The following is a 27,213-nucleotide window of genomic DNA, read 5'->3' as shown; positions in this document are numbered from 1 at the left end:
CAATAATATTTTTACTATTCTACTGAGAGCTAGTTAGGAAGCTAAGTCATTTGTGAATTCTATCTTCTTCAAGACACATTTGTCTAGTCTCTCCATGAAGCCACAAACCAACAAAAAGCCATTAGTTTGGGGGGGGGCGGGATTGGAGAGGGAGGTGGGTATCAAAACAAACTCAGGGCTTGAACCTGCCTGGCATAACCTCAGATACTTTTGCATTAGTTATAAGGTCTTATGTTTCTGCAATCTTTCTAAATGTTTTCTAAAGAGCTGGGACTACAAGTGTAACCACTATATATAGCTTGTTCTTAAAGAGAATCTTGCTAATTGTCTTGCTCAGGCTGGCTTTAAAGCATGATCCTCCTATCTCCACTTCCCACATAGCCAGAACTACAAGTGTGAGAACTATGACTTTTGTAAAGGACTTTTCAAGGTGATTTATATTATTTTAATGCCCCTAATGTATTTGAATAGTAAAAAAAAAAACAGATTCCATCAAGTAAACAATAGATTCCATCAAGTAAAACTCGACTTAATAGGCAGGATTGGCTCACCTGAAAATAACTAAGATAGTCTTTAAAAACCCTTCATCTTACCTTCAAGAGTCATAGCATGAAAAACTACTATTTTATTAAGACAAAAAACTCCTGCAGTCCCAATTTATACCCCATTAAATAGACTAGTATGTTTTCCTGTTAAAAGTATTTTATATGTTCAAAGTTACACAATATAAGCAATTAAGATAGTGAGTTTTAGTCGTTTCCAAGATCATAAATTTAGGTAAGGAAATGGAAGAACCAATAGATAATGTTTAATGTAACATTCTGGCTTGAAGTGTATACCTACAGATTTCTGATCAAATTTCTGTTTGCTCATACTAGCCATATCTAAGTGGTCATAAATCAAACTTTTCACCCTTCATAAGGCTTAAGTGCCACACTACAGAATATGGAGTCCATTACTAACTATTAATGGCATGAAGTTCACTAAGGTTCAGTAATGGTGATGTTTTTCTAAAAACACCAATGTTTGGTATTGGTTTAAGTGATCATTTGCATAGCAAACTATTAAACCAGAAACACAATGGTTTTAGAGAAACTTCACATTATAGACAGTTCCAGAAAAATGCATTCAAAGTGAAAATTATTTCTTTTAGAGAACAGCAGCCTCTATTTGTTCACCCAATAAAGGAGCTAACCACCTGTGCCTGCACCACTCACAGAACACCAGCTTGTTGAGACTTGGTGCTAGAATTTTATTCAAGGGCTTCTCACTCTCTGTCATTGTGCTGGATAATTTAGATGTAGGTAATCTGGGGGACATTAGTATATGGGTCCTTTGTATTCAAAAGCACATTTTTTAATGTGTTAAGTAAATAAGTGGGACTCTGTAATAGTGCCTTTTGGACAGTTATCTTCAAATTGGAAACACATCTAATTTCACAAAACAATTTGGTCAGGAAATTTTATTTGAACATTCTAAAGCAGTAATGCTTTAGATGTTACTTAAATGTCCTAGACAGGATTAACAAAATTAAATGTTTCTAAATTACAAATTTAGCTCCTGTATGAGTCTCACAAAAGAAACAGAATAAAACACCCCCCACCCAAAAGAAGTATGACACACACATTTTGAAGAAACCCCAATGTTTCATGCAATGGTAGGCAAGATGTAAAAAGCCACCCAAATCCACACATTTCTATACCAATCATCATCAGAAAAAAGTACTCCCCTAGTCAGTGTGTACATCCAAATGCAGTTGGGAATCTATACCTACGTTACATTATTTAATGTTATATACATTTATTACCCACCCCCCTTGTTTTTAATAATTTCTCATGTAAAGCCTTCATTCAAACCCCCCCCCCCAAAAAAAGAGGTGAGACTAACTGGGGGGTGAGGGGCTAATCACTTTAGATACTCAGTTAAAATGTAGTTTATCTAAATCTCAAAAATGTTTAATAAAAACAAGTACCTTCTCCATTTAACACTTTGCTTTCTAACTGTACAGTAAATTGCATATAGAGAATACACATCTATCTTCAAACTGTATCTTTGGATGGAATTAAGATGTAATTGGATAATTTTAAGATAAATAAATGGAAAGTTGGTCTGACTAAGATGGCAGCAGATATATTACATGCAGAATTTAACTTGGCTAAATTCTTTTCTTTTTTTTCTTTTTTCCTTTTTTAAAAAAAGGATGCAGTTGTGTTGGGGTGCGGGGTGTGGGGTGCGGGGCATGGACAACCAATAACAGATCAAAAAAGAACCCAGATTCAATATATAAAAATGTCCCACAATAGGTCAACAATGGCAGTAAAAATAAAAGGGTAATCTTTCTGGAACATCATTTTTCAACAACACAGAAATACTAAGTGCCAGGAAGATTTCTAGTCATGTACTTTTAGCATCCAAGTTTTCCTCTTGTTTATTTATATTGGAACAAATGCTTTAAATAAACGATTTGTCCTCTTCACTGAAGAGAGCTGGTCTATTTCATCTTTAATGAGCTAGTTTTTGGGAAGATTAGCCATGTACTGTAGTAATGCCTACTGCATAAAATCCAAGCATTTGCTGTGAACAGTTGGAGAAAGCAGTCAGTAAGAACCTAGGATCAATGGAAATAGATGTTACTTTAAGCCATCCATGAAAGAGAGACCCACAGTGTACCCAGTGTTAATAAGCCCAAATCTCTTCTTGCGCTTTCCTTTTTTGCTGTGCAAGTTCCACCACTATGAAAGAGAAATTGATCCAAAGTTCCAGGTTTTTTGCATCTCTAGTCAATTTTCACATTAGTATAGATTTTTCGGACAAAGGCACTTGTTCCCATGTAACCAATTGCTCCTGCAAAGATAAAATAGAATGCATTAAAATAAACGTAATCCCTCTGTACATCACCTTAAAATAAAATTTAAGTTAAAAACAAAGATAGAATAGTATTCAAGATTTACTAATGCTCTCTGCTCAGGAAAGTTATTTTTTCCACAGGATAGTATTATATTAGCATTCTCTGTGAATGAATTAAAATTCTATCATTTGCATTCACAAAGCATGTTACAGTCCTAAATGAAGTCTGACCTAGTGTATTTTTAAAGAATTAAATCACAATTAGTATAATTAGTCAAAACATGTGGAATACTTAAATACATCTTTAATAAAAGAATAACTTGACCATGACAAAACATTGTTAAATTAAAAAAAAAAAACTTACCTTATTTGACCTGAGAATACACTATCATCTGAGGTCACTTATGTACTACCATTATGTTTCTGCAACCTCAAGGGTAGGCGAAGTGAGCAGTGCCCCAGGGAAGAACAGAGAAGCATGGCCAGTGGCCTCTGTAGCTCTCCAGAAGAGCTGCTTCCTTGTGTTTCCTTTTTTATGTTACAGCCAGAGAGGCTGTACACTTAGTAGAAAGGATGACATATTGGAAAGAATGAACCAAGAGAGAGGTAAGCAGGTGAAAAGAAATGCTAGTTTTGAACAAATTTCAAATGGGGCTCAAAACTACTGAAAGTGAGAGGACAGTTATCTATTCTGTTAATGAAGTATCTACCTTCCATGTTTGAAAGAGCATCTGACACAAGAAAAGGTGCTCAATAAATATTTGCTGCATGAATGACCCAACTGCATAATTATTTGTAACAAATATTGGGGCTCTTTAGAACAAGACAGTTGGTCATTAAATTGTCAGAAAATTCTCCACTTAGGAATTTTTCCACTTAAGTCAATATTCTTAAAAGCTTAAAAGTAAGTTTTCTATGAGTTAGTTAATAAAGGCACACACACCCAGATATCTATAATTAGTCACTTTGGAACCAACTTTTGTCTACCCAACTGGGGAATGTCCTACTCATGAGTTATACCTAGAGATTAACAAATAGTGGATGAAAAGGAGGTTCTCTTCATAAAAGTATTCTAGCTAAGGGGCTGGGAATGTGGCTTAGTGGTAGAGTGCTTGCTTGCCTAGCCTAGTGTGTATGAAGCCCTGGGTTTGATTCCTCAGTACCACATAAGCAGAAAAAGCCAGAAGTGGTGCTGTGGCACAAGAGGTAGAATGCTAGCCTTGAGCAAAGAGAAGCCAGGTACAGTGCTCAGGCCCTGAGTGCAAGCCCAGGGCTGGCAAAACAAAGAAAGAAAAAAAAAGTATTCTAGCTAAAAAACAGAAATAAATAAATTACTTGAGCTAACCAATAATTGTGACTGCTGGCCACAAACACACCCCCTGAAAACAAAACTGTTACATAGTTAGATAAAAATTGGTATGATCAAGGCTATCACTAACAGTTTATAAGAAATATGAACAGGAGAACATGTGGAAAATACTGAATGACATCTCAGAGATATAATCAAACAAATCTGGAGCACAGAACACTAAATAGATTTTTTTTTTTAGTGGTACTGGTGACTGAACCCAGGAATGACTTCATGCAAATACTCTACCACTTGAGCTATACCCCAAGATTTATTTCTGGGAACAAAAATCTCACTACCTTTTGGCCTGGACGGGTCTAAAACTCAAAATTCTCCTGTCTCTACCTCCTGAGCAGCTGGGATTACAGACATACACCACTACACTAAGCTAAGAAGAATTTTTTTTAAATAACTTTTAAAAAATAGTGAGAAAAGAGTAAGAACATGAATGGATTAGAAAGCCCTTGGTTACCAAACAATGCATGGCCCCTAACCTGATCTTGTGCAAACCATACTAAAACTAGAAGTGACAATAGGTGAAGCAAATGTGAATACTAACTAAACATTTCATCAGAGGAGGAGATTCTGCTTATCTTCTAGAGAAGGAGATATTATAGTTGAAGTGACAAAAGATCTTCCTTTTTGAAGTCAGATCAGACAGGAAAACACATGAGACTCTCATCTCCAATTTACCACCAAAAGGCCAGAAAGATGTTGTGGCTCAAGTGGTAGAGCACCAGCCTTGAGCAAAAAGGCTCAGGAACTGTGCCCAGACATTGAGTTCAAGACCCAAGACTGGAACAACAACAAAAAAAGTGCTAGGATGCCACTGGCAGGGCAAGGAACTGTGAATATGTCAAAATAAACTTTCAACAGCAAAAAGCTACACTTTTCTTTGTAAGTATTAACATATTATTTCTCTAGGTCTTCCAAAGATCCCATAAAAAAAAAGCACCCCCCTTCCCAAATTTTACACTCTGCATAGTCACTTGACTGAAGGCTGTCAATAGTAAATACCTCAGATAGGTAAGCAACATTTTCAAGAGTGGACAAAACCATTAAAGAACCTTAAATATTGCCTGAAGACAAGACACTTCCACATGATACAGCTAGTTTCAACCTCAGTCTTTCTTCCTTTTCCCACCAAAGTCAATTAATGTAATTAATAACCCAGAGAGCAGCTATAAAGCGTAGGAATAAAATATAGAGAAATCTCTCCCCTTACTTAGTGCGGCCACTTTAGAGCCAACCTTATTTTGCTTGTGCACGCATGCAGGATCACTAACATGCATTGTTCCTCCATCGATGGAGGAACAAAGTGATCCTGGAAGTACCACTGTCAAGCAAGAACCCAGCTTTGAATTATCCTATCTTCCCTACTCTGTTGCCCATCCTATATATCAATAGATGGAAGTATGGAGATGAAAAAAAAAAAAAAGCCAATGGCAAATAACCAAAAAACAGAAAAGCATCTAAATTCAGCACTCTTCATCAATGTTTCCACAGTGATCAGACCATAGGCCTTTCAGTCTCATAGATGACAGAAACAGTGGACCCTAAAAATAATAAGTTACTTCTGAGTTTTGCTTATCTCTGCCTTTCATAGGCTTCAAAGTCATGAAACTGCTGAGCAGTAACTCAGGGCATAGCAAAGCTGAAACTGCAGAAGCAGACACACCCCAGAGCACAGGGCTGCATGCCAGTGGCAGCAGTGCTCACTGAGCCCTTTGCCAACCTGAGGCCCCTGCAATGCTGGTTGTACTTCAATTTTGCCAATGAGAAAAAAAAATGAGTGGAAAAGGATAAAAAAAAAAGGTGATTATTTATTTAATGTGGGGGTAAGAGGATTCACATCCAGGACTGAGCACAGAAGTCTTAGTTTTTCCTGTATCTTATAGTGTCTCACATAACTGGCTCCCTCTTCCCACTTAAGAGCTGTCCAGGCATGGTATCTGATACCTTACATGGCAACCACTCTGGGAGACATGTCCACTTTACAAATGAGAATGAGACTTGGAGAGGCCAGGCTGACTTCTGGGACTACAACCTCACCACAGTGATCAGCCATACACACTCACCTGTTCAGGTCTTTTGGATTCTCAAGTCTGTGTGCCCTTTCCATTTACCACACTGCTTCCAAAAGCTCTTTATTTTCTAGCTATTCCACATGTACTAAAGGACTCTACCATATGGTATAAACTTATGTCTTCTTTTTGATGTAAGACTGTGAAAACCCTATCCAAGAGCTGCACTATATTCAGCTCACAGTGGTCAGGACAGAGCATTGGAGTGGTGGGCAGAAAGTAAGGCCAGGGTGCAGATGCCCAAGTGCACACTCACACAGTGAACTGTGCTGCTCTCCAGACACTGGGCCTTCATCAACAGCCTCAGACTCCAAACAGCAACACTCAGGCAACACCTTAAACTGACCGTATTACACTCTTTTCCAATGAACTCAAGCTTTAAAAATGCCAATACTCTGGGGCTGAGGATATGGCCTAGTGGCAAGAGTTCTTGCCTCCCATACATGAAGCCCTGGGTTTGATTCCTCAGCACCACGTATACAGAAAACGGCCAGAAGTGGCGCAGTGGCTCAAGTGGCAGAGTGCTAGCCTTGAGCAAAAAGAAGCCAGGGACAGTGCTCAGGCCCTGAGTCCAAGCCCCAGGACTGGCAAAAAAAAAAAAAAAAAAAAAAAAAAGCCAATACTCAGCCACATGTCTTTTAAGCTCAGACACTTGGGAGCTATAGCAGGAGATTCACTTGAGCCTAGGAGCTCAAAATCAGCCTGAGCAACGTAGTGAGACCTCACCACAAAAAAAAACAGTAAAATAAAAATTCTAATTCTCAAAATAAAAAACAAACTGTATTATGGAACTCTGTGTTATACAAAATTATTAGAATTAAGAAGAGTAACCAATCAGGATAAATCAGGTTTCATGGGAAAGTCAGAGGTCTAAAAGTAGACTCTTTACTTACTTTGCTATTCCTGATAAAGGAAACAGCACAGAATTTTAAAATTTCTAGTTACTGTATTTTTTGTGGTTTGAGGACATTCAATGATTTACTCAAGGTGCTCTAAGAATTTCAAAACTTACCACACATTATCCCCAAGGCTGTGCTAAATACGGCCATATATCCAAAGTAAAATGATGTCTGAAATAAGCCATACATCCTGCAATGAGACAAAATGGTACTTTGTATATATTTTGCTTTTGAGATAAATTTTATTAAAGGACACACTTGATTTCTTAAATAAGAGGATGAGAAAATGTCTCCACTTACTTTGTTTTGAAAAAATAGTAGTAAAAGGAATACATGTAAACATAGATCGCAGTTGATGCAGCAGAGAGAAAACTTGTCCATTGCCTGGGTGGAGGGGTAATAACAAATGAATGGTATTAAAAACTGTAAAGTAAAGAAGTTTACAAAAACATTCCTTAAAATTCTATGTGTCAAAAACAGAAGAGGTATACCTGGTATACCTCAATACATCAACAAGGAGAGATCCTCAGCTCTCCACAGAAGTAAAGTTCCTACATTTTGTCAGATTATCTACTATAAGAAACCCTAATAAACAATTTTCTTTTTCAGATTTAAGTCTTTGTGTGTTTAAACTGGGAAAGATGTGGTAGGTGTCAGTGGCTCATGCGTGTCACCTTAACTACTCGGGAGGCTAAAATGTGAAGACCACAGAAAAGTCCATGAGTTCAATTAACCACCAAAAAGCCAGAGGTGGAACTGTGGCTCAAGTGGTAGAGTAAAAAAGCTAAGGGACAGAGGAGCCTTGAGCAAAATTGCTGAGTTAGTGCCCAAGCCCTGAGTTCAAGCCCCAGTACCAGGGGTGAAGTGGGGAGAGATGCTTCTTTATAAAATTCCATATCAAGTTTTTCATTAAAATATTTCATTTAGCAGTGGTTTTTGGTGGTTTTTTTTTTTTTGGCCCAATGCTATTTTTCTTCTAAAAGTTTTTATTATTATGGGGTGAGGTAGTGCATGCCTGAAACATCAGCTTATTGGAAGTTATTGAGAATCAAGGCCAGACTGGGCAAAAGTTATCAAGACTCCATCTCAACAAATAAGTTGGGCATGGTGGTATATACAACTGTAATCTCAGCTATCCAAGAGGCTTCTGTTAAGAAAAGCATGATATGAGGCAAGCCTAGGGAAAAACATAAGACCCTATCTGAAAAGAGCTGAGGATATGCATCAAGTGGTAGAACATCTGCCTGGCATGTGTGAAGCCAAGTTCAAACTTCATGTACACCCCCCAAAATGTTTTTTTCATTACTTTTACAACTGAAAAAAAATCCCTCTACTTTTTTCTTGGGGGGGGGGGGCAGTATCAGGTTTTGAACTCAAGGCTTTGACTTGAGCTTGCTAACCAGCACTCTACCACTTGAGACATACCTCCAACACCCAGTATTTTGGTGGTTATTTTTTTAGATGGAGTCTTATACTTTTCTGCCTCAACTGGCTTTGAACAGTGATCCTCCAAATCTTTATGTCCTAAATAGCTAAGACTACAGGTATGAACCACCAGCATCTGACTTCTTTCTTAAGTAGTAAAATGTTTCTATTTTATTAATTTGCTTTACTGTTATTACAGAGGTGAAAGACAAAGGGATTACGATTACATGAGTCAGGTAATGAGTACATTTCCTTTCTTATAGTGTCTTCTGTTGCCTCATTCTCTCCCTTCCTCTTATCCCTCCCTACCCATGAGATGTATAGTTCACTTTTATGAATGTCCAGTGAGCTCCACTGCTGCACTTTTTCACCCTTTTTCCCTCAAGTTCTGACCTTTTGGAAGATGTACTCTTGAATACATGAATCATAAGGTAAAATGTTGGGGACTCAGTTTTGGCCTTGGTGGGGGAAGGGCGCCAAGAGCGAGACACTGCCCTTCCCCCAGCCCTGGGACAGTGTGGGAGGGAGTCCCTCCCACCTTCCGGCCTCAACTGGAAAAGAAGCCCCCCTCCCCCGCCCCTGGGGGGCGAACACATGCGTGCCACCATGATAGGGTTGTCCAGCCCACAAAGGAAGTTTCATGACATCACCTGATGGACATGGTCTTTAGCCTATGACTGGCCTTTTGGCCACCCCCCCTTTCTTTCCCGCCATTACCTCTATATAAGTCCCTTTCCCTATTAAAGATTTTGAGACTCATTCAACCATCCAGCTGTCTCCCCGTTATCTTTGATCCTGCGGTTCCTGACACATTATGGGGGCTGAGGAAGGGATTTCGGTATCCCACTTCAGCTTACGGCTGTCCGGTAAGGACACGCCTTACTCCTTCTGCCAGTATGAGGGGTAGGGCGGAGTTTCTTCCATAAAATCGAGGTTCAGGCATTTCCTCCCGGGAGATGGGGGGGGGAAGGGGTCCTCGAGACCCCGACATTGGAACATCTCCTCTGGGGAAGGGAGGAGAAGGGGTCCTCAGAGATCCCGACAGTAAAGAAGACAGAATCATCAACTGAAATCTTAAAAGGTGTTTCCATATCATGGAGTTCATTTCAGCATGTATACTGTTTTATATAAACATGAAGAGGCATTTAAGCATTGTGCCTTCTCTCTCTAAAAGTAATCCCTTTTTGTCTTACTGTGTGCAAGTATCTAGAATACTGAATAATTATTGTATCCCAGTGCATTTTAGATCTAATTTCTACATATCAGAGAGAACATGCACTGTTTTTCTCTCTGAGCTTGTCTCACTTAACATGATTTTTTTCTAATTTCATACAGTTCTTTAAGTAGTAAAATTTTTATACATATGTTTTTATACATATGTTTTTCTCAGCTGTGGGACTTCACAGACAAGTTTTACCTTAAGTACTTACCACCTATAGTCCTCTGCATTTAGCAGGAAGTATGTGCAGACGATGGTCACACAGACAGTCACAATGCACAGGATGACCAGCACCAGCATCATGAAGCCATAGACATAGTAGATCTTATATGCCCAGAAAGAGGTGAAGATGAAATACCTGCAATGTGATAAAGACATGGCTTCAGTCTTCATCTCGAAGATCACTCGGCTCTTCCTGAGGCTCAGTTCATCTCACTTCTCATGTCTAGCTCACTTAAGTGCCTTCTTTTAAGTAACTTCCCATCATTTCCCTAACTCTTATCTCATGTGTTAAATCCTCAAAGTAATTTCTTAAAGAATCAAGAATAGATCTTGAAGACATTCAGACCTAAGCAAACTGAATAAACCATAAGCTTAAAGGAGTCAATTGTGGAAAAGAACTAGTGAAAGTAGTTGAAAACCTCCATTTGTAAAAGTCAGTTCCTTCATTTTTATATTTGATCAATGTATTATTTCATATTTAGTAAAATGTTCTCTTACATAGAAAAACATAAGTTGACAGAGTAATACATAAAATTAGGGGGAAAAAAGCCTAAGAATGATTTATACTGTCTTCAGCAGATAGTAAGGGAAAGGGTAGGAAGATTTCTCCTTAAGTTTCTACTCTAATTCAGCATTAAGTTAGAACAAGATCTTGAATCTCACTTACTTATCATTCATGTTTATGGCAAGTATTTACAGAGCTTCTACCCTGAGCCTACCTGCCAGTCAGGATAGTAGTAAGAGCAGAACTGTGAAGACCTCCTCTACCTATTGCTAGGTAAACTCTATTAACAGGATAAACATGACACACCGTGACAGGTGCTACAGCAGATACAGAAGAGGGGCATCTCCTGATTTTAACTGGGCAGGGCAGTGGGAGAAACAAGTGAGAAAACCAGAGAAGGCATGAACTGATCCTATCTTACAAAGGCTATGGACCTGAGGACCTCATCTTGTTAAAAATGAGAAAACTTTAGCAAAGAAGTGTCCTGAGCAAATTGACAGATTACAAAGATCATTTAGAGCCAGTCACCAATGGCTCATGCCTGTAATCCTAGCTTCTTAAGAAACTAAGATCTGAGAAGGATCAAGGTTTGAAGCCAGACTGGGCAGGAAAGTCCACTGAACTCTCATCTCCAATTAACCACCAAAAAACTGGAATCAGCTAGGTGCTGGTGGATCACACCTATAACCCTAACTACTCAAGAGACTGAGCCAGGGTAGGAAAATTCATGAGACACATATTTACTTAACCACCAAAACGCCAGAAGAGGAGCTGTGGTTCAAGTGGTAGAATGCTAAGCCTTGAGCACAAAAGCTCAGGGACAGGGCTCAGGCCCTGAGTTCAAACTCCAGAATCAGTGCATGCACATACATGCACGAACACACACATGAAAACACATGCACAAGTTGGATATGAAAGCTGGTGGTACACAGCTGTGGCAAGTAGATTCCAAGTGTGAGGGCAGCCAGACCTATCCCACAGAACCCTCACAACAAAAGAAAACAGCTGAGTATGGTGGTGCATGCTTATAAACCCAACACTCAGGAGATAGAGGCAGAGGCAGAGGCAGAGGCAGAGGCAGAAGGAGTTCAAGTTCAGGATCAACCTGAGCTATTTAACAACAAACCTGTCTCAAAAAATCAAAAGCCTGGCCAGGCATCAGTAGCTCAGACCTGTAATCCTGGTTAACCAGGAAGGCTGAGATCTAGAGGATAATGGTAGGAGGCTAGCCCAGGCAGAAAAGTTCAATAGATGGCACCTTTGTAATAACTAATAAAAAGCAGGGTAGGAAGTAGGACTCAAGTAGTACAGCAATGACCTAGCAAGCGAGAGGCCCTGAGTTCAAACCAAAGGGGAAAAAAAAGCAAAACAACAAGCTTTTTTAAAAGACTGGGAATGTAGCTCTATGATAGAACACTTGCTCAGAATGCACAAGACCCTGGGTTTGGCTACCATTATCATTCCAGAGGGATAGGGGGTAGGGAATCAAGATTTATCTACTTTTTAGGATCTTCAGATATATTCAAAACATGCAATAAAAATCAATAGTTCCTTATGTCATACATGTGGATCAAAGGCTGGTCTACCATTCTATAACATACATGCTTTGATTTCTTAGATCTGTTAGATGAGAGAGGTCTAAAATCTAGGTACCCAGACCCCTTTCTGGAAGGGATTAACTCTGTTAGACACTGTTATGGTTTTAAGGTGTATGAGTATCTCCTGAGGATGTTCTTTTGACTAAGAGTCTTGATCCCAGGGTGGCCTGGCTGGGAAGTGGAGTACCTTGGGGAGGAAGGGTAATGGTGGAGTGCCTCTGGAAGAAGCTGTGGACTGCTAAACCTTCTTTTTTACTTTTTTTTTCACCATCCTCCACCCCTCAGATATTTTCATTATGATACATACCATCCTTACTGGGGGTCAAACCAATAGAACTGCCTCCACTTGGACTTTGAACCTTCAAAAACTTTGTCACTTCATAAAGTCAGCTGCCTGAAGAATTTTGTTAATAGTAATGTATGCTACCTTAATAATTCCATATCTACAATAACAAATTCTCTTTATTATAATTAAATCCCTCAAAATATAAATACACTGCAGGAACTTACATTTCAATAAAGATTGAGCCAAAAGGTAAAATTCCTCCCAGGCAAACAATAACTGCAGGCTCCATAAACCTGGAAAATATTAAATTAACAGTAAGCTTCCAATATGATTTTTTTATATTATATATATGACCTAAGGATAAAAATAAACCAGTAAAAAGAAAAATCAAAATCCAGAGACACAATATACAGGTAGGTTTCAAATTAGTCATAGGTTATAATCAATAGTCTTTGCAATATTAAAAAGCCTAGATAAGTATTTGAAGAATGAAGTATTGTAACTGAAAGAACCTAAAAAAAAAACTCTTGGGGCTGGGAATATGGCAAGAGTGCGTGCCTCGTATACATGAAGCCCTGGGTTCAATTCATCAGCACCACATATATAGAAAAAGCCAGAAGTGGCACTGTGACTCAAGTGGTAGAGTGCTAGCCTTGAGCAAAAAGAAGCCAGGGACAGTGCTCAGAGGGCCCTGAGTTCAAGCCCCAGGACTGGCAAAAAAAAAAAAAAAAAATCTCTTACTGTGACACTTCTCAATAACTTCTATGAACTCTATAGGCATTTACTTACAGAAAGCTGAAGAGAAGAAAATGAGTCTGAAGTAAGTTTTCGTAAACTGTAGCTTTGCTACATCTCTGCTCACTCTGTACTGCCTTTTTCCAGTGAATTATATAGTTAAGGTAGGGTGAGTTCTGGTTTATAATGAAGCCAAAGAAATGATAAGAACTAAAATTCAAACATCCCTCATTCACTTAACATTTACTGACGATAATCAGTAATTCTCCATCTGGATTGCCTTCTGAAATACTCTTTCTGAAAGCTAAGCCCTGGCTCATGTGTTCTCCTTTAAAGCCTCCAGGGGAGAGATGGCCCTACTGCCTGGTGAATACAGCTCACTGTACAAAGTACAGTACTGTCTAGTTACCTACAGCATACTTCACTAGACTACAATGTCAGCAAGCACAAGCTAGAAATTCCCACTGCCAAGCACAGTATCTGGCATAGGAAAAATAACAAACAAGTACCTTTGAGATTAATAAATTGGAAAAAACAAGAAGAAAATTTAGGAAATTCAAAGCTGCAGGGGAAAAAGTAATTTTTTTAGTCTAGTTCCCCTCTTCTACAGTTAGCCAAGACTCACAGAAGTTGAAAGTAATCTAAGATAATAACACATTCAGTGAAAGCCAGATCTATAATCAGATTTTGATTCCCATGTAATTAAAAAACAAGCCTGGGTGTTAGATGTGGTGGCTCATGCTTGTAATCCCAGCTATTTGGATGGTGCAGACCCATGAGGATCATGATTCAGCCAAGGCAAAAAGTTAGTGAGACTTCATCTCAATAAATAACTTGGTCATGGTGTGGCACATCTGTAATCACTGTAACTGAGGAGGCATAGGTAGGAGGAGTGCAGTCTGAGGCCAGCCCAGTAAAAAAACTTGGGATCCTATCCAAAAAACAACTAAAGCAAAATAAGCTGGAGGCACAACTCCAATGGCAGAGTTCCTGCCTAGCAAGCCCTGAGTTCAAACCCTAGTACTGCCAAAAACAAAGTAAGTTATACATCAGTCTTTCTACAGCCAACTGTGACCCAATTCTAACAAGTAAGGGCACAGGCAGATGATGTTCATTCCTCTCTTTCACTAGTCTCAGTGGCCTGGAGACACTTTCCCTCCATAGAAATGAGGTAAACATGAGAACACTGGCCTACTCTAACAGTTTGATAGTGATTTAGGAAAAAAAGATGTTGAAAGAAAGACTCAAAAAATTACTATATAGCCATATTTTCTTTCTCATTAGCACCTTAAGGAAAGAAATGCATGACAAATTCCTATGACTACAACAGATCACTCCTCTAAACTACAGGTCTATTCTAGTTAGCCTTCACTTCCATATACATCTACCTACCTCACACCTAAGGAAAACAAGTAACTCCTGCCTGTTTGTGTAAGTAGCTAGATTATTAGAGCTACATTTAGAGTGAATATCTAAGAAAAGTTTTTTCCAATATATATACATTGCTTATATTTATGTATTTAAGTCTACTCTGTACAGCTATTGTTTTTTTAATTATTTAATTATTGCCAAAGTGATGTACAGAGGGGTTACAGTTTCATATGTAAGGCAGTGAGTACATTTCTTACCCAACTTGTTACCTCCTCCCTCATTTTTTCTCCCACCATCCCCCCTGCCCATTTCCCTCCTCCCCATGAGTTGTACAGTTGGTTTTATACAGTATTCTTAAGATGATGACAAATTCAATTAACTCTATCCTATGAAAAAATTAGAAAAATAGAGCCAGATATTGGTGACTTGTGCCTGTATGACTAGCTACTCAGGAGGCTGAGATGTGAGGATCCAGGTTCAAAGCCAGCCTAGGCAGAAAAATCCGAGACTCTTAGCTCTAATTAACCAGCAAAAAGCTGGAAGTGGAAGTATGGCTCAAGCAGAGTAACAGAACTTGAGCAAAAAAAGTTAAGGAAGAGGGCTGGGAATGTGACTTAACGGTAGCATGCTTGCCTAGCATGCAACAAAGCCCTAGGTTCGATTCCTCAGCACCACATAAACAGAAAAATCTGGACGTGGCACTGTGGCTCAAGTGGCAGAGTGCTAGCCTTGAGCAAAAAGAAACCAGGGACAGTGCTCAGGCCCTTAGTTCAAGCCCCAGGACTGGCAAGAAAAAAAAAAAAAAAGCTAAGGAAGAGCTTAAGACCCTGAGTTCAAACACCAGTAACTGGCAACACAGAGAGAGAGAGGGAGGGAGGGGGGGAGGGAAGAAGGGAGGGAGGGAGGGAGGGAGGGGAATGAAAAGGAAGGAAGAAAAGAAATTTTGTACTATCCCAAGGTGAGGAAAAATTGTGACTTAGAAAAGATGTTTTAAGCCAGGAGTTGGCAGATTTTTCTGTATATGTCCACATAGTAAATGGTTCAGGTTTTGAAGGAGATATGGTCTGACATATCTACTGCTCTGGTAACTCTGATGCTGTAAGGTACCAGCAACAATAGACTCGTGGCTGACACCTGTAATACCTCCACCAACTATACCAAAGATGTAGGTAGAAGAATTTTAGTTTAAGGCTAGCCTAGGCAAAAGCTAGACACTATCTGAAAGATAAAATAAAAGCAAGAAAAACTAGAGGAATAGCTTAAGTAGTGAAAAGTCTGCTTAGCAACAAGGTCTTCAGTTCAAAGCCTAGTACTTAAAAAAAATAATAAATGGCAGCCAATAAGCAGATCAAATTTAACCTGTAGGCTTAAAAAAACTGGTGAAGCTGGATTCTGGTGGGTCACATCTGTAATCCTAGCTACTCAGGAGGATGAGATCTGAAGATTGTGGTTCAAAACAAGCCCAAGCAATAAAGTCTCAAATTAACCACCAGAAAACCAGAGTGGCACTGTGGCTCAAAATGACAGAGTGGTAGCCTCGAGCAAAAGAGTTCAGGGACAGCACCCAGGCCCTGAATTCAAGTCCCACAGATGATCAAACACAAACCAACAACAAAACCCAAAATTTGGTCAAGTAGCTGGGCACCAGTGGCTTGAATCTGTAATCCTAGCAACTCATAAAATTGAAATCTGAGGATCGTGGTTCAAAGCCAGCCCAGGCAGGAAAGTCTGTTAAGAGTCTTATCTCTAATTAACCATAAAAAAACCCAAAAATGGAACTGTAGCTTAAGTGGTAAAACAGTACTAGCTTGAAGCACAAAAGCTCAGGGAGAGTACCCACCCAGGTCCTGAGTTCAAGCCCCAGAACTAGAAAGAAAAAAAAATGTTGAAGCATTACTTTCCACCTACTTTTATACTAGTACTAGTATACCCATCAAAGCATCTGAAGTATCTGTGAATGGCAACATTATTCAGAAAGTAAAATAAGGATGTAACATTACTTCTTTAATGTCAAATGATAGGAAAATGAACACCAACCAATTCTTAAATTTAAATTTAAAAGTCTCATAAACACATGCGAATTCTAAAGCTATATATGCTTTAAGAACTTCTTTAAGAAACAATCATATGTGATGTAGTATTCTTCTTACCATTTTTTCTCTGGTATAGGACGAGGCACAGCATTGACTCGACAAGGGAAGTTAGGCTGGCCTGACAGATTTCGGCCAAGAATTGTACCAACAAGATTTAAAGGAAGAATAACAAAAAAGCAAATGCAACAAACAGCCACCTGTAAATTAAAAACGTGTGTGATTATCCAGAGAACAAAAACAAAAGACACCTAAAATTTAAACATGATTTGATCACAAAAGAAAATGATTAAGTTCAGTAAAGATTAAAATTGTATAAGATATAACACTAATAAAAACAGGAAAATATTATAATTGAATCAAACACCAGCTGAATTGTTTCATATCATTTTGGTTTTTCATTTCTCCCATTTTTTTCATACTCGGGTAAGTCCTTTGTTCTATTCTTTTCTGATCAGCTATCATGGTTTAACATTACCTATGCTTCTTTTATTGCTATAACCAATTTATTAGGCTACATTGAACTTCACAAACTCTATTCCCCTATTTCATAGGTGAATAAAATGAGATTCAGAGAGGAGAGGTAATTTTCTGTGATCATACATATAGCCAAACTAAAATTTTAACTCAGCACTGTTGGCTCCAAAGCTCATGTGCTACATTCTATTCTACACTGCCTTGGAATCCAGCAACAGAAGCATCTCTACCATGTATGTATGTATGTGCCACTACTAATGTAACACAAATATTTTTCTATTCACTCGGTGTCTAAAATTAGAGAAAGTTATGTATTTTAGAACCAAAGAGGACAATTGGGAAGCATTTATTTTGTAATTTTATAAAACACAAACTTTGGAGGATACCATCTAGCTAAGATCAATTCTCTCTGAACTTGAGGTAAAATGCAAAAGTGAATTATTACTAAAATTGATTATACATTTCAGGATTTTAATAAATAGAAAGTAGAAGTGAGAGGAAAAGCTATGAAGAAAAAGAGAAATAAGAGCGATCGGACAGGAAAAGGACAGTTATTACATGAATGTTTTTTGAACCAATGTTAGAGAAAACTCATTATATTTTGGGTGTGTCAAGAAGCCAAGGTATCACTGTCTGTCTTTCAGATAAAACTTCCATGGCTGGAAATGTGGCCTAGTGGTAGAGTGCTTGCCTAGCATGCAGGAAGCCCTGGGTTCAATTCCTCAGCACCACATATACAGAAAAAGCTGGCTCAAGTGGTAGAATGCCAGCCTTGAGCAAAAAGAAGCCAAGGACAATCCTTAGGCCTGGCAAAAACAAAACAAAAAGCCAAAAGTCTTCCATAAGTGTGTGACAGTTAAGAGAATTCTGTAATCTCATTTTAAGGATTAGATTAAGAAGCTCATTTTGTCTCAGTTCATATCTTCGAATAACACAAACTTATACTCACATAATAAGAATTACATGAAACATAAAAATAAACAGGTGCTTGTGAGATACTTTAAAGTATTATGTTTAAAAATTCCTCTCCCAACTGGGTGCTAGTAGCTCACACCTTAAATCTAGCTACTTGGAAGACTGAGATCTTAGACTCATAGTTTGAAGTCAACTCAGGCAGGAATGTCTGTGAGACTCTTATTTCCAATTAACTCTTTCCAATTAACTCTTATTTCCAAAAAAACAGAAGTGGAGGTCTAGATCAAAATGGTAGAGTGCTAGCCTTGAGCAAAAAACAGAGAGTGCCTAGGCCCTGAGTTCAAGCCCCAGTAGTAGCACATGCATGCCATGTGTGCACGCACAAACAATATATATATAAATTTTTTTATAAATCCGACAAATATACATATAAAACATTAACATTAATAAATCACTGTTGAGAAAAATTAAAGCTATCTAAAATAAGATACATATTATGTGCATGAGTCAAAAGATGCAATAATATTAAGATGCCAATTTCTCCCAACCAAAGTTCTAAAGTTTGTAGAAACCAACAAGCTGATTCTAAAGTTTATGTAAAAAGTGCAAGTATTAAAAAGCCAAAACAATTTTGAGAAGAACTAATTCAATAAAACTTTTTTTGAAAAAAAGAAAAGGAAAAATGTAAATAACCACAACAAAAAAATCTATGATCAAAAACCCTATCTTCACCACCACCAGTACCACCAAAACAAAGAAAATGTAATTTTGAGTCAATTATTATGCAAAAGAGTTTTACTCTAAGAAACAGTGTACCACACACTGGCTCTGCTTCCCTTTGAATTCTTCTAAAACTAGATGAGATAATGGAAATGGAAATGTTCTGTAAACTACAAAGCACACTAAAAATAATGTATTACCATCTATCCTTATAATCAATCTTTTTAGATTTGGCACATAATTTTAGCCAGATGAGATCTTTTTTTGATGCATGCTGTGTTCTGTATTCCATAACTAATTTGCTCCCTGGTCTCATATCCTTTTTTCAAGTCTTTTTTGGGGGGCCAGTGCTAGGCTTGGACTCAGAGCCTGAGCACTGTCCCTGGCTTCTTTTGCTCAAGGCTAGCACTCTACCACCCTTGAGCCACAGCGCCACTTCTGGCCATTTTCCATATATGTGGTGCTGGGGAATTGAACCCAGGGCTTCATGTATACAAGGCAAGCACTCTTGCCACTCAGCCATATTCCCAGCCCTCATATCCTGTTTTCAAATTAGGAGATCACTATGCCTTTGAGTTAATAATTATTTCATTCACTAGGTTAGAAACAAGAATATCTACCACATGTCCCTAAAGCATAAATGTAATGTACTACAGGTAATGTCCCAATATTTCAACTTTGTAATTATTTAGTTTATATATATCTGCTGTACTACTAACTACATTTCCTTAGATGTGATATTTCACTTATACTCTTTTGTTCTTCTAGTCCATTAAAAACTACCAAACGAAATTAAACAATTCCCCTTTAATGAAACCATATTGTTCCTGATATTCATGACTCTTGTCATTAATCATGTGCTTTATCAATATCAAATTCATAATATTCTATAAGGTAGAAAAGTAAACTTGCCTGTGTTGTTTTACAGCACTTAACTTTATTACAGTTATTAAAACATTACTTATCCATAAGATCTCTGTGTTTCAATAATGAATTATTTACACAGAGACTTTTAGCTAAAGTTACTTGGTACTCCTATAAAATTACTGACTCATCTTAGAATTCACTTCTTTCATATCAGATAATTTTCTTGTTTTCTTGTGTATAAAAATCATTGTTCAGGCTGGGAATGTGGCCTAGTGGTAGAGTGCTTGCCTCGCATACATGAACCCTGGGTTCGATTCCTTAGCACCACATATACAGAAAAGGCCAGAAATGGTGCTGTGGCTCAAGTGGAAAGGTGCTAGCCTTGAGCAAAAGAAGCCAGGGACAGTGCTCAGGCCCTGAGTTCAAGTTCCAGGACTGGCAAAAAAAAATAATTGTTCTCAGCTGGGGCACCAGTGGTTCACACCTGTAATCCTAGCTATTCAGGAGGCTGAGATCTAAGGATTGAGGTTCAAAGCCAGCCAGGGCAGGAAAGTCCATGAGATTCTTATCTCTAATTAATCACAGAAAAAAAGTTAGAAGTGGCACTGTGGCTCAAGTGGTAGACCGCTAGCAAAAGGAGCTCAGGGACAGTGCTCAGGCCTAGAGTTCAAGCCCCATGACTGACAGAGAGAGAGAGAGAAAGAGAGAGAGAGAGAGAGAAGAAAAAGGAGTTTCCTAGCACTATTTTTATAGATCTTTACTGTTGATTATAAGTTATATAACTTGAGGTATTCTGTACTCTTCCAGCCACCTTTTAGTTACCACTTCATAGTTGAGTTTTTTTTGGTTTTGTTGTTGTTGCTATGGTGTTTGAACTCAGGGCCCTGCACTTTCTAGGAAACCACTGCACTATTTAAGCCATGTCTCTAGTCCCTTTTGATTTAGTTATTTGAGGGGGTGGGGTCTTGCTATTTTTGCCCAGGCTGACCTCAGATGATGATCCTCAGACCTATACTTTCCACATATCTAGGAGTACAGATATGTACCACCACACCTGGCTTGCTTGTTGAAGTAGGGTCTTACTAACTTCTAGTCTAGGTTTGCCTCAAACTGTGATCCTCTTGACCTCTGTCTCCAGAGTAGCTGAGATTGCAGACATAAGCCATTTTGGCTGGCCCTGCTTTATAGTCTTTACCACCAAGAAGTAAACTTGGTCTCCAATTCTTCTTCATTATTGTAATTTCTGATTACACACCATGAATTTCATTTTTGAGAAGCTCCAATTTTCAAGTCACTTTTCCAGTTATGGCTCGAGATGCCAGTCATGATAAAAACATTTCCCTGCATATTTGTGAAATGTTATTTCTAAAGCCTATGACATATTTCTGATTATGTTCAAGATTCTCTTCCAAACAAATGCAGTAGTGATACTCAGTAGATATTATGTTGAAAATGAGCTATACAACTTGTGGGTAGGGATGGGAAGGAAAAACTGGGAGAAAGCAAGGGAAGGGGTGATATTGAAGAGGTGACAAAAAAGAAATGAACACATTACCTGACTTATGTAAATGTAACTCCTCTGTACATCAACTTTACAACAACAAAAAAAAATTTTTTTTTAAAAAGATCCCCCACAAATCTAAAACTGGCCTTAAGATACACAGCATGGCTATTTTCAATATATTTCAAAACGCTCCTAATTCCTAACTAAAAAGTACTGAAATTCAGTGAAAATGTCTATTCAATATATCTGAAAAACTGGAATTTCTCTAAAACCACTTGATAACTCCTGGGTAACAGAAAGAAATTGCAAATAAGACTAAAACTCAGAAAAAGTTGTACATCGTAGTTGCAATTATACCCCTCATTGCCTGTATGACCTTACTTGCACAGTATGTGTACATATACATATATATGTACATACAAGTACACATCAAGACTGAAGTATAGTTTGATTGTAAAATTATGCTTCTGGCAAAAAATAAAGGAAGAGTTGGGAGACAGTTAACAATGTTAAAGTACCACTGTATCTCTGTTCTACTTTTTTTTTGTTCTACTTTTAATATATTCAAATAATCCAAAACATTTCAGTCTGTGAGTATTGCTAAAATATAAAAGGGTTTTAATACTTGTATCAATATATATCACTAATATAGCATTAATGAAGTTAATGAAGCTCTATAATGCCTAAAGTTCTAAAAATAGCATGTTAATTAAAAAAAAATGTGAATTTCTTCCTACCACTGCACTCTCCTATCACCTCAAAACATGTTCCTCCTTATGTTATTATTCTCTCTAAAATATATTCACCAGTTCTGCCATCTCTGATAAAAAGCTATAGTGTGCTTTCTTTTGTCTTACATACAGTCAGCTTCTCATTACTGGCTCACAGAATCAGGGAAAAAGGAGCTCAACTACCTTTAAATTTTAGCATAAATTTACGGATCCCAACAATATTTTTCTCATCATCTAACTTTCTAGGATTGAGTAGGGGCTGACTAAAACTATCAAAATGCTAAAAAGAAAAAAAAAGAAAAAGTACTCTGGAAAGGCAGCAGATCTTATATTAGAATGTTTGTACTTAGTTTATAAGGAAGATTCAAGTAACTTACCATTGTTCCAAAAGGAATGGCTCTTGAGGCATGGTAATAAATGGCTATAAAGTTGATGAAGAAGGCAGTGCCACACACCATAGCTGGGATCAGAAATGCCCCAATAAACATCTGCTTTATCCATCTCCTTCCTGAAAGACAAAAGAAATTATATAAACCAGAGCTAGAGAGACAATCATCATCAATGTTCAAATGTATTTATCTAGTACCAAATTATTTACTAAAAAATTCAACATAAAACCCATGAAATGTGATACCTTGATAACTTTCAAATCAACAGCTAGTAAGACTAATCCAATTCTTCAAGTTCCAGGCTATCCCTAGCTTCAAGGCTATATACTCACTTCAAAGCGAGAATAGAGTATTATTTAGTAGTAGAAGACCTTCAGCTCTAGTACAGATCCAGTTCTGAGAATTAAGTGAAAAATTCTCAATTCAGTGGCTGGCCTCTACATTAACCTGATTGTCAGTGATCATTGCAACAAAATTACCAGAATACAATCAGACCTCCTCAGGGCACTATCAATCTAAAGATGTTCTTAATAATGTGAAGTTTTCATTACACAGATCTGAGCTTAAATGCTTTCAACTGGGAAGGGGAGAGGAGAGGGGGAGGTATGTGTATGGTTGTGTGTATGTGGCACATCCCAGTCCCAGAGCTTGAACTCAGGGCCTAGGTACTGTCCCTGAGCTTTTTTGCCTAAAGCTAGGGGTCACCACTTGCTGTCCCTGAGCTTTTTTGCTTAAGGCTAGTGCTCACCACTTGAGCCTCAGCTCTACTTCTGGCTTTGGGTGATTAATCAGAGATAAAAGTTTCATAGACTTTCCTGCCCAAACTGGCTTTAAACCATAATCTCAGCTCCTGAGTAGCTAGGATAAGCATGAGCCACTGGTGCCAGGCTGCTTTCAATTTTTAAAAGTATAGTAAAGAAAAATACAGCCTGGCCCTGGTGGCTTATATCTGTAATCCTAGCTACTCAGGCGACTGAGATCCGAGAACCATGGATCAAAGCCAGCGAGGGCAGGAAAGTCCGTGAGGCTCTTATATCCAATTAACTACCAGAAAACTGCAAGTAGCACTGTGGCTCAAAGTGGTAGAGTGCTAGCTTGAGCTGAAGTGCTCAGGGACAGCGCCCAGGCCCAGAGTTCAAGCCCCACAACTGACCCCCTCACACACACACAAAACCAAACCAAAAGAACAGCTAGCTGTTCTTAACAAGATCTTAATCAGAATAAAAAGCAAATTTATGTCCAAGCTTGAATAAATTTCCTGTTTAAATACTTCTGCTGTGAAGATTCTCTCGTCATAAATTAAAAATTTTTCGCCGAATAAAAGTAGAAGTTATTTTAGGCATCCATGTTTCCTTAGGATATAGTCCTATATGACAGAACTAGTTTCCCAGGTATAGAGGTAGATAGAATTTACAGACTGAACACCTAAGTAAAATTGCTAAGAATCCAGAATGATACGCCTGTAGGCAATCCAAAGAATTCCCTAAACCAAAGGTACTAACCAAGGAAAGCCATGGCAACTAGGATATCAGGGAATTTTAAGTGATGGTATGCTCTCATTTCTTATAACCTATAAATCTCTGCAGTCTACCAAAAGAAAGCAGTATCCTCTAATGCTCACAGTGCGTACCAGGCTGTGAAAAATCATACCAGAAAATCTCTGTCCTTGGAAACATAAAGTCTCTCAACAACCCTGTATTCATAAATTCTGAGCATCTTTCTGACCCCAGATTATTATTACAGGAAAAACAAAGAAACATATATCCCTGAATGCCACCACAAAAAGGGCACATCAAAGGGCAGTAGTCTTTATCATCTCTGTGTTTTCCCTGTCACATTTAAGGTTATAGTAGTAGGAGTTAAGATAAAATGCTCTCTGCCAAGAGATTGTGATACCTAAAAAGAAAAAATCTTTATGATTTTAAATCACAAAGAGCTCACTTTCCTATTCTCTTTTCACTGTTCAAAAGCTTTACCCACAAGCTATTCAGCATGCCTTTATATTCATCTATAAAGCTAAACTCTTTGTAAAGGCCTCACAGGGTACATACCTAGGGAGCCAGGCACCGCAAAGCAACATGGTATCAGTAACTCAAATGTGCTCTTCTAGATGTTCCTTGGGGTTAATTTCACAATGGAGATAATCTACCAATTATTCAGAGAGAGAGAGAGAGAGAGAGCAAGATAGAGAGAGAGAGAGAGAGAGAGAGAGAGAGAGAGAGAGAGAGAGAGAGAGAGAGAGAGAATGTGTGTGTTGGTCCTGGAGCTTGAACTCAGGGCCTAACTACTGTCCCTGAGCTTCATGCTCAAAGCTAGTGTTCTACCACTTGAGCCACAGCTCCACTACAAGAAATAAAAGGCAAAGGTTCTCTAAAGACAAGCTAGAACATGTAATATGTTTGGTGAAGGTAATACAAATGGCCTAAAAGAAGGACTTTACAATGTTTTTCTACCCATTTTAAATTCCAAATGCTTCACACTAAACAGTATCTGTAACTAAAAATATGATAACTCCCAAGTTACCTCCTTGTCTAGCATACAGACTTCCTCCAAAATAACCATTCACTGGAGATGTTGCAGCATAGACAAATATGGCTGTACTGAGCATTGACCCCCTCCTAAAATGGCAAAAGAAACACGATAAATTAAAACAATGTAAATAAAGAAAACATTATATATTCTGTTCCCTTAGCTATTAATTTAACTTCAAAGATATATTTAACATAGGAAAAATATCATACCCAGGACTGCAAAAGATTTAAGAGGTTCTCTAGTGAAGGAATTTCTAGTTAAAACTGCACTAAAATGATAATAGGCCAATCCAACATTTTTCCCTGTATCTACAGTTAAATTTTATAACATTCTAAACAAGAATTATTTTTTTGGCAACATTATTAAAAGCTGGAAGCAAAACTATTCCGTAACTTGTAAACCAATCCCATCATATCCAACAGAATAGTCACAGAACAGTGACTAGAATATTCCTTTTTCCTTTACTTAACTTCATCCAATGCTTAATATTCCTGCCTGCCATCAGAAATAAAAGGGGAACAGGATGATAACATTAAATACTTCTATATTTGGGGGGGAAGGGTATGGCTCAAGTTATAGAGTACTTGCCTAGCAAACATGAAGTTCTGAGCTCAAACTCCAGAACTCTTCCCCCAACACTGCCCCCAAGGAATCCAAACATGTGAAATGGCAACCTCTCTGTACAATACCTTAATTATAACAAAATTAAATTTTAAGCCACTATTATTTTAAATGGTATAAAACTGAAAGCCTCCTTACTTAGTTTCCTTTATGCTGTTAAAGAACATTATTTTTTTAAAAAAATCTATTTGTCAACAAGGCAACACTGACTCAGAACAAGAACCCCTAACCACTTACTACAATAATATCTAAGAAATTCAGACCAACCCTCCTGTGGGGTAGAACTGGAAAAGATATTTTTAAAATATTAAAATGATAAATGGCAGTCTATCATTTGCTACAATGTATAAAACATGTAGTCATTACTTAACCCTCTACACACTGTTAACTACTGGGCTTGCAATATGTGGACCATGCTCAAGAATATCTATGTTCTTCACTTTTTCATAAAGCTGATACACAACAGTGCAAACACTGCACTATTCCAGAACACAAGTATAACTTAAGGATCATGAGTCTCAAAGTCAGTCAGTTCCAAGAGCTACAGCTGTTTCTTAAGAACCCAATTAGACACTACAAGTGGTAATTTACTCTTTGTACAGTTTCATTAACAAATATAAACCATTCTCTTTATAAATGTGTGTTTCAGGGCTGACATAGGCCTAACTATGCTGAAAACAGGCTGCTTATAAGACTGGGGGTGTAGCTAAAAGGAGGTAGACTGCCTACCTTACAAATGTGAGGCCCTGAGTTCAGTTAAGTCCTACTACCAACAAGAAAAAAAAAAAAATATATATATATATATATATATAATTTTCAATTCTGGTCAAGGTATTGTACTTCAAATTATAGTACAGAGCTATAGTTAGAAAAGGAGAGAAAGGGATGGCACAAAGACAGACACATAGACCAATGGAATAGAAGAACCAGAAATAATCCCACATGGCTACAACCAACTGAGAGTTAAGAGCCCTTCCTTCCCCTCCCACCAAATGCTTCTTCACATGGTACTGGGAAAACTAGATATCCATATGTAAAAGACTGAAAATATACATTCATACACTGTACAAAAATCAACATGAAATAAATCAAAAATCTTAAGGTAAGAAAATGTTGTGGGAAAATCCTTTGAGATATAGGCATAGCAACTTTTTCTAAATAAGACTCCAACTGCCCAGGATATAAAAGCAAAAATTGACAAATGGGCTTTAAAACTTTCTACACATCAAAGAAAAAAATTATCAGAATCAAGAGATATCCCACAGGGGCTGGGGATATAGCCTAGTGGCAAGAGTGCCTGCCTCGGATACACGAGGCCCTAGGTTCGATTCCCCAGCACCACATATACAGAAAACGGCCAGAAGCGGCGCTGTGGCTCAAGTGGCAGAGTGCTAGCCTTGAGCGGGAAGAAGCCAGGGACAGTGCTCAGGCCCTGAGTCCAAGGCCCAGGACTGGCCAAAAAAAAAAAAAAAAAAAAAAAAAAAAAAAAAAAAAAAGAGATATCCCACAGAATGAGGGAATATCTTTGCATGCTACTTCATCAGACAAAAGATTAATACCAGAACTCAAAAAATAAACACCAAAAGAACAAATAATTTAATTATCAAATGAGCAAATAAATCAGTTCTCAAAAGAAAAAACACAAATGGTTAATGATAACTTTAGCCATAAAGGTAGTGCAAATCAGTTGACAAAGATTCCATCTCAGTCAGAATGATGGGAAAACATCAAGAAAACCAACGACAAATGAGAGCAAGGATGGGGGACGGAGAGAATGACACCTTATACACTGTTGGTAGAAATGTAAATTAGTACAACCACTACTAAA

General features: G+C 38.0%; 1 protein-coding gene and 1 long non-coding RNA gene across 2 annotated transcripts in view; one reads left to right on the top strand and one right to left on the bottom strand.

Annotated features, from left to right (window-relative positions):
* The first annotated feature begins 408 nt into the window (after positions 1–408).
* LOC125346214 lies at positions 409–26,201 on the top strand. Its single transcript, XR_007209880.1, has 3 exons — positions 409–470; positions 18,583–18,585; positions 26,163–26,201. It is a non-coding gene; the product is annotated as an uncharacterized LOC125346214 (long non-coding RNA).
* Tm9sf3 (transmembrane 9 superfamily member 3) overlaps positions 500–27,213 on the bottom strand; it is a 57,494-nt gene continuing 30,780 nt past the window's right edge. The window contains exons 8-15 of the mRNA XM_048338580.1: positions 24,756–24,850; positions 22,221–22,351; positions 16,690–16,829; positions 12,658–12,726; positions 10,034–10,180; positions 7,479–7,562; positions 7,292–7,368; positions 500–2,844 (exon numbers count right to left, since the gene is read on the bottom strand). Of these exons, the coding sequence (XP_048194537.1) occupies positions 2,777–2,844; positions 7,292–7,368; positions 7,479–7,562; positions 10,034–10,180; positions 12,658–12,726; positions 16,690–16,829; positions 22,221–22,351; positions 24,756–24,850 (811 nt within the window). The 3' untranslated portion in view covers positions 500–2,776. The remainder of the gene's footprint in view (positions 2,845–7,291; positions 7,369–7,478; positions 7,563–10,033; positions 10,181–12,657; positions 12,727–16,689; positions 16,830–22,220; positions 22,352–24,755; positions 24,851–27,213) is intronic.

The sequence above is a fragment of the Perognathus longimembris genome, chromosome 2, assembly GCF_023159225.1.
Source record: "Perognathus longimembris pacificus isolate PPM17 chromosome 2, ASM2315922v1, whole genome shotgun sequence".
NCBI lineage: Eukaryota > Metazoa > Chordata > Mammalia > Rodentia > Heteromyidae > Perognathus > Perognathus longimembris.
The sequence above is the reverse complement of the archived record's forward strand: the minus strand, read 5'-3'. Positions and strand labels throughout refer to the sequence as shown.